This window comes from Pyrgilauda ruficollis, unplaced genomic scaffold (assembly GCF_017590135.1).
Source record: "Pyrgilauda ruficollis isolate IOZ18807 unplaced genomic scaffold, ASM1759013v1 scaffold15, whole genome shotgun sequence".
In the NCBI taxonomy this organism is placed as follows: domain Eukaryota; kingdom Metazoa; phylum Chordata; class Aves; order Passeriformes; family Passeridae; genus Pyrgilauda; species Pyrgilauda ruficollis.
In genome coordinates, this window is record NW_024513654.1 from 2,436,063 (window position 1) to 2,452,528 (window position 16,466).

The 16,466-nt window shown below is 46.1% G+C and overlaps 1 protein-coding gene across 2 annotated transcripts in view; it reads right to left on the reverse strand.

The window, feature by feature from the left end:
* The window catches only part of DOCK1 (dedicator of cytokinesis 1), a 266,436-nt gene extending 250,216 nt beyond the window's left edge, over positions 1 to 16,220 (reverse strand). For both annotated transcript variants that reach the window (XM_041461037.1, XM_041461036.1), the window contains exon 1: positions 15,893 to 16,220. In XM_041461037.1, the coding sequence (XP_041316971.1) occupies positions 15,893 to 15,938 (46 nt within the window). In that variant the 5' untranslated portion in view covers positions 15,939 to 16,220. The remainder of the gene's footprint in view (positions 1 to 15,892) is intronic.
* Between the last annotated feature and the right edge of the window lie 246 nt (positions 16,221 to 16,466).

Below are 16,466 nucleotides of genomic sequence, written 5' to 3' on the forward strand. Positions count from 1 at the left end.
GTCTCCCTTGGAGAAGGAGGCTCCATGTCCTCCCTGGCAGCTGTTCCAGTGCTCTGCCCTCATGGAGAGCAGTTCCTCGTGTTGAGTGAAACATCTCCTGGTTTAGTTTATGTCCAACACACACACACAGGTGCAATATCCCAAATGTCACAAGCTCACTCTTAAATCCAGCGTGTGAAAGGGACTTAGAAACCCTCAAGTCCTTCCCAGCACAGCACTCCAGGCTAAATTATGTCAGAGCTCCCTCAGGCCCAACTTGGTGCTCCAGGAGGCCACAAAGCTCCCTGTGAGCATCTCTGAAGCACCAGCCCCCTAATTCTTCAATCCTCTCCCTTGCCATGGTGGGAAATTCCTACTGAACTAAGAGGGTGTCTTTTACTAAGCATTACTACAGCAGTGAGCTTAATGGCACAACTACATTTTAATAGGCATTTCAATGACTATAAAATCAAGTTCAACACACTGAAGCTCCTCTTGCACTGCTGTGGAAACAGGAAAAAAAATTACACAATTCACTGCAATACCAAGTTGATGATGCAGAGCAAAGAGCCTAAAGCAAGGAGGAAATGAGGTGATGGGAAGATGCTTTCATTTCCTACTGTTCTTCCTCCTCAGTATTTCTACAAGGGAAAACAAAATCAAAATTCCTCTGGTCCTTTCTCAGGAAAGCCTCTGGAATGGGAGAAAAAAGATGAGGGGAGCTTGAGGCTTTTTACACATCAAGTTTGATGTGTAAAAATTTCTTTTTCTTTGCCATCGCATTATCAGACTGCCTCCAACAACAAGAGTACAGACCCCACGTCAAAGAAAGCCCAAAGAACTTGTACTGCATTCCCCAAAAGAACACGCAGAGAGAGGAATGACCTGCTGAGAGCCCCAGCTGGACCCAGCAACACTTTCCCCCTCTCCCAAAACAGCCAGGCTAGGGCAGAAATGGGTAATCAGCGACACTTCTCCTGAATTTGCACCTCACGCCGGAATTAGGGGGGAAAAAATCACCATGGGAGCGAGTCAAACAGAACTGAATGCATTCAAAGATAAGAGCAGCATTTTGCAAAAACAGGGAAAAATTGTTTTTCTCCAAACCAGGGGCAATCACATGCTCCAGGCAGCTTCCAGCGGACTTGGCTCGGCCACTGGCCCTAACAAAGGGTCACTGTCCAGCTCACTTCAGCTCCAGCCCCGGGGCAGCTCTCACACAGAGTTCATAGCCCTGTCATTCCAATTTCCCCACCTCAGAATCCTGTGAGCCCACACCAATCTTTGTGTTCGTTCTGGAGGAAATAAGGAAATGTAACTTACACGATCCCACTATTCACTAAAGACCCAGCATCAGGTTTTGCTCCATAAATTCAGACTTCTGGGAAGGGGAAAAACCAGAGTAGAGGAACACCCTAAATCTGTTTCCAGACAGCTCTACAATTTCGGCACAAAAATTGTACATTCACACCACCTGTACATTCACAACCATTCACTTTATCATGAGTTAATTTCATAATTCTAAAGTCTTTTCTAGCCTAATCACAGAATATTCTGAATGGGAGGGAAGCTACAATGATCTTTAACTCTTTTTTTATTATTATTATTTAAATTTAGTAATGGTTTTTAGTACTTATATAGTGTAATAAATTGATATTTTAAAGTTGGTGCAGCCCAGTAATCGATCCCAGATGTACACAGGAATTCCCAGGTGAGAACTCAGTTCTCCACTGCTAAGACACCCTCCAAGCCTACTGAAACACATCAAAAATAACCCTTTGACTTCCTTCCCTCACTGCCCTGAGCCTCCAAATTTCCCTTGCTAATTCAGAATAATTCAAAGTCGTAACTCCTTCCTTCCCAAGCATAATCATCCAAGGAAAATCTATTTTAAAAACCCCCTGATGGCCACATATTAATGCCAGGAGGGTGATTAAGGTGCCACTAACCCAGCAGTAACTCCCTCACCTCTGCTGCAAGAAAGGGAGTATTTTGATTATTCTTTCCCCCTTTTTGCAGGTTATTTTCCCAGCTTCACTCTGACAATTCCCTGAAAAGGGGGGAGACATTAGCAGCCAGAACATGCCCTGGGCAGAGCAGGGGCCAGAGGCAGCTCCTGGCCAAGGAGCAGATCCAGGCTGTTCCTAGCACTGCAAACAGCTTAAGGGCACTGATTTCCCTGCCATGATTCCCAAAATCTGCTTTAATGTCTCTGTTTGGAAAGATCCAACAGGCAGCAAAGTTTGTGCTACACTGGACAGTGTTACTCTCACCCTAAAACATTTGCTTCCCTCGCTGAAAAAATACTGCATTTATCTAAAATCAGTGGTTATTTCTCAACTCCTCAACTCGTCTCCACTTGCAGCACCTCTACCTCAAAATAGAACTATTAAAAAAACCTAATTAATGACAGCCAGCACACTCCACACAATTCATGCCCAGCAAACCAGCTTGTTTTTGATACACAAATCACACATTTGCCTGGGCTATGTTTGGTGGAAGCATCCTCTGAGACACCAGGAGCACTCAGCAGTGGGACCTGTGCTGGAAAAGGTGGGGAGACTATTTGTGCCATTGTCCTGCAGGAATCAAACTCAGTCTTCTTGCTAAGCAGCCTTCAGTGTTCTGGAGAAAAACAATTTAAACTTTAAAAATACTTCTTGCTCCATGAATGGCCCAAGAGCAACAGGAAGCCGCTGCATGCAAAGGTAAAAACACAAATTCTGTCATGTGCAGATGCAGCAAAAAGGGAAACAATTATAGAACTCAAGATTTCACTAATGATCACCAATATTTTACTTTTCATTCAGTTTATCCAGGCATTTCTCAAAGGTGCCACTACCCATCTCCTGAAAACCTAAGCTGACACACAATTATTCTAGTTCCCCTCCACAAAATTATTTTATATTTTCCACACTTTTTATGTAAATGTTATAGAAGCATCCAGACAGCCCTTTACAAATATAATACATGAACTCCTGGTCTTAAAAGTTTATATCTTTATTTAAGATCAGCATGCTGTGTTATAGATGGTATCACACCCAGGCTGTAAAAGCTTGCAGTTATGCCAATATTTTAAATATTCAAGCCCTAAAAGTATTAAAACTCCTGGTTTTCAGCCAAGAACATGTTCACCTTTGTGTGCTCTAACTGTGGAAAGTGCAGCTGTTGCAGGAAGCCCAAACTGTACTTTCTGTGTTTAAAGCAAAAATCTGAACCAGTTCCATCACTCATCACAGCCCAGTAAATAAACAGAGTCCTCCTCTGCAGCACAAGTGATTGATAAAAATCTCTTAATAAATCACTTCAAGAATACATTCAACTAGAAAATCGAACCAGAGCTGAACCCACACAAAACTTCCAACAATGTCAGCAGCACCACAACTGAGTCATTCTCTCAAGTCTTGACTAAAATGTGCTTATCTGGCTATATCCAGCCTTTATTTTTTGGGAATAAGAACTCCCTCCCTACAGAGTTCAAAGCAAGATACTTTAGCCACTCCTTGAAGACTCAAATGATTCTTAAAGAAGGTTTGGGATTTTTTGTTCCTCAAAAATACTTTACTAATCTTTTAATGATTCCGAGATCATCCAGTCCAACAGCCACCCCAGCACCACGGTGACCACCAACCCATGTCCCCAGGTGTCACAGCCACACGCTTTGGACACTTCCAGGGATGGGGACTGCACCACCTGCTGGGAACCCATTCCCAGTTTGGCTGCAGCACTGGTTTAACCAAGCCTTGGCCATAATCTCACACAAGCACCACCTCCATCAACATCCCAAAACTGGGACTGAGCAGGAGAGGCTCCAGACAGAATCTGAAGTCCAATTTCCATAATCAGCACTTTAGAGACAGATCAAGACCTTATAAAAAATTCCCTCACCCATGAGCACCTCCTGGTGCTTTGCAGGGTAGCAATGCTCAGCATTAAAGCAATGCCACCTAACTGCAGATGCCCCTGTTACCAGATAAACATCTAATGTGCTTTTTAAATCATTTCAGAGTCTTAGTTACAGTCAAATGCTCAAGAACACAACCAACAAATACAGATAAATAAAGTGTAGTGTAATAAATACCAAAAGAATCTCTGGCTCTGCATCAAAAAGTTTGGGGTTGGTGTTTTGTCCCATTTGACTCACACGCTGAGGAAATTACTGGCCAAGAAATATCTCTGCACCACAAAAAATATCTGTTCTCATCTCCAGCCACTTCAGTGTCAGCAAGGACAGCTGTTTTCTCACCAAAACAGCTCAATGACTGAAATCTCTGGGAAAAGGATCTTTATCCACAGCTTTGTCACATGTTACTAAATTATTTTTACAAAGGAGTCAATGCCAGCTGTTTGTGAGGCAGTCCCAGTGCTCCAGGAATTCTGAGCTGCTCCTGTGCACTCTCCTGCCATGGCCTGGACAAAAAGTTTTGTTCCTTTATGCCCAAATGTCAGTGAGCAGCATCACAAAAGGGCAGAGCAGCCCAGTGGAGGTGACAGAGGTGCCACACAGACTGTCAGCAGCTAGAGGTGCTGCTGATAGGGAAGGACAGAGCTGGATCCTGCCATACCAAGCACAAACCTTCTACAGAACAACTCTGGTGTGAAACAGAAGCCAAAATACCTCCAAAATTAAAAAAAAAATGTAACAAACCACTTTTTTTCTTTTTTACAACCAGTTTGAGTCACCCTTCACACTGGAAACTTCAGAGATCAATCCACAGAAGGAAAAAATGCAACAAAAAACAAAAAGCAAACCCATAAGATACACCAGGCTCAGACAGAAGGAAATAAAACAGGCTCTCAAGTCTTCTCCACCTAAGATTCTTGGTCAAAGAAAGTGATGGATTGATGGAAACACCAACACCCACCAGCCATGGCAAGAAAAATGTAACAAGCAAAACTGAGGAAGTATAATAGTGGGGAAAAAAGGTGAGCAGGAAGGAAGGAATTCCTGAAGGGATAAGAAGGCAACAGGTGATGCCTGCAGAAAATTGGTGGGAATTTGAAAGGACAAAAGAGACATAAAGGAAAAAAAAAAGAAGGTGGACACCAGGTAACATCACCACTACCTCGGGTTAGACAGAGCACACTAAAGGCTTGAGTGCAAGCATTATTTTCTATATTAAAGCTACAAATGAGCCACAGCCTGATGCAAAAGAACAGTTCTCCCACAGCACCCCAAAGCAGCAGGAAAAAGTCAATCAAACAACAGCTGCTGGACATCCTCAAAACAGTAATTAAAGATTTCTTGTCATGTTGATGTTAAGTTTCCACTCATACACTCCCACTTTGAGAGATTAACCTCATATTTATCAACAGAAACATTCCCACAGGCCCTTATCTCCAACCTTCCTGGCCCAAGTGACACATTTCACCATTATCTCTGCACAGTGCAAGCCCTCCTTCAGAGGACAGCATTTCAGGGCATTCCAAGCCACCTCCTCAGTAATCCCCAGCCCTGGCAGGGCTGGAGTTGCTCACTGCACTCACATGCACAGATTTTCCTGAAAGCAAGCGTCCTTTTCAATCCTTCACCATCTGCCTCAAGACTCACAAACCCAAATTCTCATCAGCAGCTTCCATCTGGCTGAGCACCGAGAGATTTCCTGTGGCAGGCTCTGCTACAGGAGCACTTTTTTTCTATTACCAATTGCCACTGCATTTCTGATCCACACACACTCTGCATGAAGCAACTCCTCAATAAAAGCACCCAACTCCGTGCCCTGAACCATTCCCTGCTGCCAGCATTTCCTCCTGCACACCAGCTGGCACCATGAGGAGGATGCTCAAGGCTAAGGCAGCAGCTGGGAGGCAGGGAAGGGAAGATTGGAGCTTCCCATCACCCTGTACCTCTGCCCACTCCCAGAGGCACCAGCAGCACTGGGGTTGGCCACGGTCTCCCTTAATTCCAGTTTTTCCTTTTTATTCCATGCATGACAATGGGGAAAACCCTCCTAACACAGCTCAGCTGAAGTTTTTGGGTACAGTGTGGACTCATCTGTTCCCTGTCCTTCTGGGACACTCAGGTCATGTTCTGAGTCCTGGTTTTCCTTTTTATTCCATGCATGAAAAGGGGGAAAACCCCTCTAACACAGCCCAGTTGAAGGTTTTTGGGTACAGCGTGGCCTCATCTGTGCCTTGTGTTCTGGGAAGCTCAGGCCCTGTTCCAAGTTCTGATGTTTCTTTTTTTTCTCCATGAAAATGGGGAAAACCTCCCTAACACAGCCCAGCTGAAGGTTTTTGGGTACAGTGTGGCCTCATCTGTTCCTGTCCTCCCGGGAAGCTCAGGCCCTGTCCCTCCACAGATGTTATTCCACATTTTCTTCCATCCAGCTCGCAGTGACGCCGGCACTTCCGTGCTTTGTTTGGATAAGCAGGAGGAGGAAGGCAGAGCAAACACAAACACCTCGGGCTGCACTTGCAGAAGGCATCTGCGTGCCTCAAGAGGCTCTCAGGTATTTCAGATACCTGGGCTGGAACCCTGGATGCTGAGAATTTTAGACTTTCTGTGCTGGAAGGCACAGACCCCCAAGAGAACACGACATTTGAACTAAAAACAGTAAAATAAGCTTCCAAAATTAATTAATAACAATAAAATTATAAGTGTATAGTTTAAATAGAAGTTTGTAATATCACATAGTAAAAAACTTAGAATATAAAGTTTTCAAATATAGTAATATATATAAAACTACAGTAAGTTTTAAAGCAGTAACTAGTCCTCCTTCACCTTCTTCATGAGTTTAAGTATTATTCTGTAATTAAACAAGAAAGTCCAGAGTACAGAAAACAAGTAATTAGTTAAGTTTAGGATAAGCAGGAGGAGGAAGGCAGAGCAAACACAAACACCTCGGGCTGCACTTGCAGAAGGCATCTGCGTGCCTCAAGAGGCTCTCAGGTATTTCAGATACCTGGGCTGGAACCCTGGATGCTGAGAATTTTAGACTTTCTGTGCTGGAAGGCACAGACCCCCAAGAGAACACGACATTTGAACTAAAAACAGTAAAATAAGCTTCCAAAATTAATTAATAACAATAAAATTATAAGTGTATAGTTTAAATAGAAGTTTGTAATATCACATAGTAAAAAACTTAGAATATAAAGTTTTCAAATATAGTAATATATATAAAACTACAGTAAGTTTTAAAGCAGTAACTAGTCCTCTTTCACCTTCTTCATGAGTTTAAGTATTATTTTATAATTAAACAAGAAAGTCCAGAGTACAGAAAACAAGTAATTAGTTAAGTTTAAAAAAATAATTTGTGTCATTTCTTAATTAGATAGTTTTTTTACTTAAAAAGCCTTATAAAAATAGATACAAAATAATTTCATATCTTGTCAGTAAAATACCCTAAAACTCACAACTTATAAAACTGTAATATAAGAAATAATAAACATCTAAATCCAAACACAAAACAGCATCTCAAACACTTTCAATCCCAACCCTAACCCAACCAAAAAAAAGAAGGAAAAAAAAAATCAACATTAGCTCTGTGCTCTCTCCAGCCCCAAGTGCCCACCCTGCAATGCCAAACATTCCAAATGCTCAGCAAGCTCTGCCAGAACCAGGCAGGAACTCCCCAGGTCAAGCCAGGAGGTTCCTCCTCAAGGGAGATAATTCCTGCTGCCCTCTCCACGTGGGACTCCTCAGGGATAACGAGATTTTCCCAAAAACCCCAGACCTGCTCAGCCAGGCAGCCGCTCCAGCAGGTTTTCCACCTCAATATTCAATAATTTCTGCAGCACATCCATAAAAGTGGCACAGCTACTGCAAGAGCAGGGATGTACAAACAGAGTGCCTCAAAAACCCGAGTGCCTACAAGCACAAACATTGATTATGTACAATTTTTCTATTCCCATTCAGAAATTACACAGCAAATCCTGTTCCACTCACTTGTTGGTATTTTCCACTGGGGAACACAAAGACATTTTGCTACTCCAACACCCTCAAGGCAAAACCAGCCACCAAAACCCTCTGCAAACATGTTCTAAAAAGGGCTGTGCTGAAATAATATAAGCAGCATTTGAAATAAAGCAGCAGTGACAAAAAAAAACAACATACAAAAAACCCCAAATTCATGTATGGCAGCCAATGGTTGCTTCAGTTCTTCATCCATCTGTTTGTTTTGTTACATATAGGGTACATGATTATACATAATAGTTCTCAATGCAACTATTTCAGTTTAGTTACAAAGCTATATGGAGCAGAAAAATATTTCCAGAGATATTTCATCTTTCAGCTGGTAAAACTGAAATGCAGCAACTGCAGCTTCTTGTATTACAGATCTTTACATCAGGAATCAGATTTAATGCACAAATTACATAAACATGTGCAGATAATTCTATAAATATATAAATGCTTGCACAAGTACAGTCTGAAAAGGGAGAGAAAGTTCCCTAATTACAAGAATTCTCTCTTATTGAACATTTTTTTGGTTTAGACAGGGTGTGATTTCAATTCCTCCCCCCGCAAGCTAAAGGAGGGAAGTATTCCAGTAACTCATCAAGGAATTCATTAAAGCCTTACTCAGAAAATTACTATTGTCAGAACAGCCTTGGGTGCCACCACAGGCTAGAAAACAGAACTAAAAATGCTTTTAAGCTTAATAAAAAAGAAACAATCTGACTTGTCAGTGGTCCACCACCCTGCCAAAGAATACCCACAAGTAGGAGCAGCTCCACTGAGTATTTTGAGGAAGTTTTGGACTTGCAGGAAGTCAAAGGGGAGAGACAAAACTGACACCTTGGATGGAATAAATATTTGAAAACTGGATTAGAGGCAGTTGTTGCAGCTTCCATTCATTACCAGGAGTCAGCCCCAGCTATTTATCTCCAGCTGGACACATCCCCAGGTGTTTAACAAGAGGTACTGGATTTCAGTCCTGCAGGACCACACATCAGACAAAGCAAAGGATCCTCCATGTGCTGCACAGCCAGCACAGGACAAACTCCAGAAATATCAATATTTAAAGGAAAAATTATCCCAACTCTTACTCCTGTAGCTGCAAGCTGACAGAGGGGCTTCCTGGAGAAGGTTTAAATTTAAGTTGCTTCCATTTTTTTCCCCCCCTTCCCTGAAAGTTTTGCCTTTGCAGAAAGGAAAATGCCTTTGTAACACAAAGAAACCTGTGCCAAGTGTGGCAAAGAGCCCAAAATCAGCATTGTTTGAGTGCACCTAAGTCAGGCATTTCCAACAGAACAGATAAAGGAATAATTACAAAACCCACCAAGGTGCTACATGAAGTCAGAGAATCCCACAATGGTTTGGGTTGAAGGGAACCTAAAGCTCATCCCATTCCACCCCCTGCCATGGGCAGGGACAGCTCCAACCCCATCCAGCCTGGCCTTGGACACTTCAGGGATAGAAATTAGCAAATCAAACACCTTAAACGAGTATTTTGAGGAAGTTTTGGACTTGCAGGAAGTCAAAGGGGAGAGACAAAACTGACACCTTGGATGGAATAAATATTTGAAAACTGGATTAGAGGCAGTTGTTGCAGCTTCCATTCATTACCAGGAGTCAGCCCCAGCTATTTATCTCCAGCTGGACACATCCCCAGGTGTTTAACAAGAGGTACTGGATTTCAGTCCTGCAGGACCACACATCAGACAAAGCAAAGGATCCTCCATGTGCTGCACAGCCAGCACAGGACAAACTCCAGAAATATCAATATTTAAAGGAAAAATTATCCCAACTCTTACTCCTGTAGCTGCAAGCTGACAGAGGGGCTTCCTGGAGAAGGTTTAAATTTAAGTGGCTTCCATTTTTTTGCCCCCCTTCCCTCAAAGTTTTGCCTTTGCAGAAAGGAAAATGCCTTTGTAACACAAAGAAACCTGTGCCAAGTGTGGCAAAGAGCCCAAAATCAGCATTGTTTGAGTGCACCTAAGTCAGGCATTTCCAACAGAACAGATAAAGGAATAATTACAAAACCCACCAAGGTGCTACATGAAGTCAGAGAATCCCACAATGGTTTGGGTTGAAGGGAACCTAAAGCTCATCCCATTCCACCCCCTGCCATGGGCAGGGACAGCTCCAACCCCATCCAGCCTGGCCTTAGACACTTCCAGGGATGGAAATTAGCAAATCGAACACCTTAAATAAGCCCCCTGACTACTGTCACTGCCATACCTGCATACCATGTGAAGCATAAAAGTCACTTTTCTACCTCCTCTTATTTTCTAGGCTAAAGAGTAAAATCACCAGCTGAAAATTCCCTAAACCCACTGAAAACTTCCTTTGCAAAGTTTAATAGAAGTTATGTATTATGGCCATAGGCAGCTTGCTACTGACTGAAGTCAGTTTGTGCTCCATGAGAGGAAAAAAAACATTCCTGGAAAATCCCATCAGGAATCATTTCTCAGAACAATCCCAGCTTGTAATAGTGTTGCTGACCTGGATGAAAACAAACAGGAGTCCAGCTCCCTTGCACTTATCTGGTAAGTTATCCCTCCCCAATCTGTTGTTTGCAACAAGTGTTTATTGACAGAGAACAATAGTGGCTGCTGAGCAAACTGGGAGGAGCTGAGCACAAGCCTGCAGTCCAACTCAGGTCATTCCTGCAGGAAAAGGTGTGGTGCATCTTCCAGCCCCTGCCCTCTGCTTCAGGAGGTGCCAGGATGGGGCAGCACACCCTCAGCAAGCAGGGAATTAAAGGATATCGGAAAATAGAACCATGGAATGGTTTGGATTGGAAGGGATCATAAATATAACCCAGTGCCACCCCTGCCATGGCAGGGACACCTTCCCCTGTCCCAGGTGCTCCCAGCCCCAATGTCCAACCCTGGCCTTGGGCACTGCCAGGGATCCAGGGGCAGCCACAGCTGCTCTGGGAATTCCATCCCAGCCCCTCCTCACCCTCACAGGAAACAATTCCTTCCTAATATTCCCATCTAAACCTTTTCTATGTCACTTTAAAGCTATCTCCCCTTGTCCCATCCCTCCGTCCCTTGTAGAGAGTTTCTCCATCTTTCAGTTCCTTCAGGTACCGTAAATCCACTCTGAGGTCACCCCAAAGCTTCTCTTTTCCAGGCTGAACCATCCCAATTTTCTCAGCACTTCCTCCCAGCAGAGAGATGTAACACAACACCCTGATCTGGGTGTCCATGGGATGTACAAACAACACCCTGATCTGGGTGTCCAGGGGATGTAACACACAACACCCTGATCTGGGTGTCCAGGGGATGTAACACACAACACCCTGATCTGGGTGTCCAGGGGATGTAACACACAACCCCCTGATCTGGGTGTCCAGGGGATGTAACACACGACACCCTGAACTGGGTGTCCAGGGGATGTTATGAATAACACCCTGATCTGGGTGTCCAGGGGATGTACAAACCACACCCTGATCTGGGTGTCCAGGGGATGTGACACACAACACCCTGATCTGGGTGTCCATGGGATGTAACACACAACACCCTGATCTGGGTGTCCAGGGGATGTAACACACAACACCCTGAACTGGGTGTCCAGGGGATGTGACACACAACACCCTGAACTGGGTGTCCAGGGGATGTTATGAATAACACCCTGAACTGGGTGTCCAGGGGATGTACAAATGACAACCTGATCTGGGTGTCCAGGGGATGTGCTGGCTCTAGGAACCTGAACCTCCAATACTCTGATCAATGCAGCAGCAGATCTCCCATGGACATTTTACACTTCCACTTCTGCTCCAGGGGTTTGGGATGTGTCACAGCACAGCCCTGCTGTCACTAACAGCAGTCACCTGTCCTGTCAGGCAGCTCCAAACCTCACAGCACAGCAGCACTAAAATCACCAAGATACATTCCTAAGATCCATCTTTTTCAACTTCCTTCAAATGTTTCCTTCCCTGCTCTAAGGCACAAATGTGCACAAGATCATCACCTTAAACAAGAGTCCCCACGTGCCACCACAGCTCCCCACAGCCTGGACTGTGACTCCAGGGCTCCACAAAAGCCTTAAACCTGTTCTAAAGCACCACAGTCCTCCCTGAAGCAGCAGAGGAGAAGCAGCAGTGCTCTGCTGTAGGATATCCTGTGCTTTCACCAGCTTTGCTCTTGACAAATTCTCACCCCCTGTTCAAAGAGACATTACAAGATCAAAACTCAGCTGAAAGACTTTTAAATCATGATCATTGTATCACCTCTTAGTCCACCAATGCCTTAAAGCCCTCCCCTAATAATAAAGTGTATAGATTTCTAGGTACCTGGTGTGAAGGTACTTCCATAAACCCCTTTGGAAAAGCTATCCCAGTCTCAGGGAGGCACTGAAACACCCGGACCATGAAGTGTGGCCAATGTCCCCAGCTACAATTAGGCTTGTTACTGTGACACACAACAAAAATTCCCCAAGAACAAACAAAAATACTGTAACTCACTGAATTTGGAAAAAACCTCCAAGACCATCAAGTCCAAGTCCAATCCCCATCCCACTTTGTCACCAGCCCAGAGCACTGAGTGCCACATCCAGTCCTTCCTTGGACACCTTCAGGGATAGGGACTTAGGCTCTGTAACTGGGACGTTCTCTTTTTACATCAGGCCATCCAAGGGCACATGACACTAATCTTCTGTTTCACCATTTATTCAATTTCTAAAAAAAGGAATTAACTACCACAGTAGTGGTCTGATTATTCCATATGAACACAAAGGCATTTACACAAAGGCATTGTAAATACCATATTTTTAACCACAGTTGCACCAACTCTACCTCTCACGGCGGCTCTCAGCCCAAAGGAAAAGGGACAAAGACCAGCAGAATTCAGGATTTGGAAGCTACCACAGCCAATGTCCACTGTCTCAGAGGTGCTGGTCAGGTTCCCAGACTTCCCAAAGCAGCTCCATACATCCCTTTTCCCCAGCAGAAGGAAAACCACCAAAACTACCAATCTCCCATCACGCTAAAAGCAGGAAATGGGAAGCTGAGCAGCCAAACTCCACGGTCACTCTGTGACACCGAGGGGACACAAAAAGCTCTCAGGGCTCTCTGGAAGCCACTGATGTCCCCGTGGAGGAAGCCACAGGCCCACGTGGTCCCCTCCACACAGCCACACTCCTCCCCACCGGCTCAGGGCGAGGGATGAAAGGCAGGATTGAGATGAAGGACAAGGATCTGCAGCACTGGGAGCAGGGAAAAGCTCCTCCAACGAAGCTGCTCATGTCTCTGTTCCGCCTGGCTCCCCACGTTACCCTAATATCCGTATTATCCCATTAGATCCACACCCATTCCTCCTGCAGCCGAGCCCTGAACTCTCTCAGGAAGCGGAGCTGAGTCACTCTCTGAACTGCCTGCTGAGATAATGCCTCTGCACAGAGGCTCAGGGCAGCAAATCCACTTTGCAGGCATGCAGGGCATCCAGCAGCATCCCCAAATCCCACTGTGCCACGGGGAATGCTCCTCAACACACCTGTGTCCCACCAGCTGCCACTACAGGCTTCTTGGCATCGTTGATCCAGCTGCATCACAGCCAGCAAACCTTCACGTCTGGAGATGTTAACAAAACTCTGCTGAGCACAGGGATATACCAGAGGAGGGGGCGAAGGGATATAAATGTTTTATATAAGCACACGTATGTATTTTATATGTACACATCTCTATATACAGACACACACACATTTCTGAGTTCCCACTGCTGTGACATAACAAACATAACCACAACACACCTTCCTGAGACTTCTGCTTGGAGAAACCTGCACACAGAATCCCAGAATATCTGGGGCTGGAGGGCACCTCTGGAGATGATCCAGTCCATCCCACCTGTCACCTGGAGCAGGTGACACAGGAACACACCCAGGTGGGTTGGGATATCCCCACTCCCTCCCTGGGCAGCTGTTCCAGAGCTCTGCCACCCTTCATGGAAAGAAGTTCCTCCTCATGGTGAGGTGGAACTTCTCCTGGCTTAGTCCATGGCCACTGGAATGAGTCTGGCACCATCCTTCTGGACATATTTGCATGGATTGATGAGACACCCAAAGCGTTGTACATTATGTTTCACTAAGTGCCATTAGCATTCCTATTAAGGGTTTTCTTCCTGGCAGACAATACTGAGTCAACATCAGCCCCAGGACTGGTCATGGCAAATAGGAAGACAAATATTCCCAAGTCTGCATTTCCAGGTTAACAGAGCTGTCTCCAATTCTGTTTGGGAATACACAACTGTTGCATCAATTCTCCACAACCTCCAGCCTTCACAAGCAGCAAAAAATAAAACATTAGAAGACTCACAGTGCCCTTTCTTAACAACATAAAGGTCCATAAAACACTTAGAACCAAACTTAATATTCATTTTCTTTAGGAGGACACCAAAAAGAAGCTCTCTCTCCCAAAGCAGCCTGTAACAGCATGGCACAGGCCAGTGAATCCAGTGTGTAATTAGCTCTAAATCTCATTTATCTCCTTGCAACCCTCAGATCCCTGTCACGCAGCACAGAATTCCCCCAGTTTGGTGAGGATCTCAGCCTCCTAGCAGGAAAAAGAAAACAAACTATCAGAGAAACATAAATCTATTATAAAACCATTACAAACTTCTCTGCAGCGCAGTGGACATAAAAAATACCAACTAAGCACATCCCACTGGGCTTTTTCAAACTGGGAGGGGTTTTTTATCCTGAAATCACATTAAAATCCAGTTTTCTTACTACACATGCAATCCCCCACACTGGAGATGCAAATATACTTCAACTATGTTATGAAACAATCAAGTCTATTTCACACTTTCTTCTCTCATGTCTATTTCAAATCTATTTCAAATCTATTTCAAATCTATTTCAAATCATTCCTGGAAAGCAGGCCTGGGCAGTCACCCCCACCACAGCACCAGACACAGAGTTCCTGCAAAAGAGGAACTTGCTTTCGAGTGGCACTGGGCTGTAACATCAGCTTATACTACGTGACAATTCAGTCATTCCAAAATACTCATCCCACACCACCAGGCAGATAATTTGGAAACTTAATGAGGGACTGCAATCAGTGGCACTTCTGCTTGTCCTGCATCCCCAGCGCTGGAATTACCCACAGGTCCCACACACTGGAACTGCAATTTTCTAATAATTTTCAAAATCCAAGCTGTGGTTTTCTAGGGACACGCACACAGAATTTAAAATAAATTCCTACAATTCACTCAAGTTTTACGCAGCCCCAGAAACTCCCTCCTTCCTGCTGGCTTTGTTTATGAGGTTTCTGTGAAAAGTTGCTCTTCACAATCAATCCAGCCCAAGAACTGTGGTGGGCATTGAGCTTCACGTTTCCAATTTGAACAGCCAGATTTATTATTTCCTTCCCCCAGAAAAACGCTCATTCACGCCAATGAAGTTTTCTGCGCCGCACCCCCAAAATAAAACCTTCTGCTCCAAAACCAACATGTTTAAACTCATGCCGAGCCCTCCCGGGCCGGACCTCCCGGGGTTTGGTCCCGTTTGGTCCCAGCGGGGATGCGTGAGCCACCAGCCGGGAACAATCCCCCTCTGTTCCAGAGGGACGGAAGGAGCGGGGTAGGAAATGGATCCCAGCGCACAGGGAAAGCCCTGATCTGTATGAGCATCACACTCCGGCAGAACCGAGAGGGACAGCACTCAGGGCACGGGCTGGGCTCGCAAAGGAGCCGGCCTGGAAGCGCATCCCACTCCGCCGCGGGGAGAAAGAACCCGCCGTGAAAACAACTCGGAGCTTCTTCGCTGCGCGCAGCGCTCGGGGAGCGACAGGAACGGAGCGAGAAAGGCAACTTCTCCCAGCGGGGCACGGCGTTCCCAGACAACTCCTCAAGTTCCTGGGAGCCGAGAGGAGCCGGGCGGGGCAGGCAGGAACCGGAGGGGACTCGGGGGGAACAGCGCGCTCCATCCCGGCCGGAGCGGAGCGCGGAGCCGGGCAGGGACGGGGAGGCCGCGGCCGGGGGGTGCCCCTGTGCGCAACAGGCGGGAGCGGGGCGGGCGCGTCCTCACCTACGCCGTACTTCTCCTCCCTTTTGGTGGGCACCCAGCGGGTCATGGCGCCGGGAGCCGCCGGGATGCCAGAGCCCCGCTCCCTACGCCGCCATTTTCCGACCGCGGGACGGGAAAAGTTTCTCCCGACGGCGGAGTCATGTGGTGCGGGCGGAGCCAGCCCGGCCCGCCGCCCCTCAGCGTCCCCTCCGCGCCCGGCCGGGGCCCGGGCCGGCAGCGGCTCTGCACAAAGGGAGCGCCCTCCTGCCCCGGCTTTATTCGTGGTACCTCTCCCCGGTTGTGTTCCATGTGCACCCGGTTATGTCCTGGGTCCCTGCCCGCCTCCCCCCGGTTAAGTCCCAGGTGCACCCGGTTATGTCCCGGGTACCTCCCCGCCTATTCCCTGTTATGTCCCGGGTGCACCTGGTTGTGTCCCAGGTGCCTCTCCACCTCTCCCCGGTTGTGTTCCATGTGCACCCGGTTATGTCCTGGGTCCCTGCCCGCCTCCCCCCGGTTAAGTCCCAGGTGCACCCGGTTATGTCCTGGCTACCTGCCCGCCTCTCCCCGGTTATATCCCACATGCACTCGGTCGTGC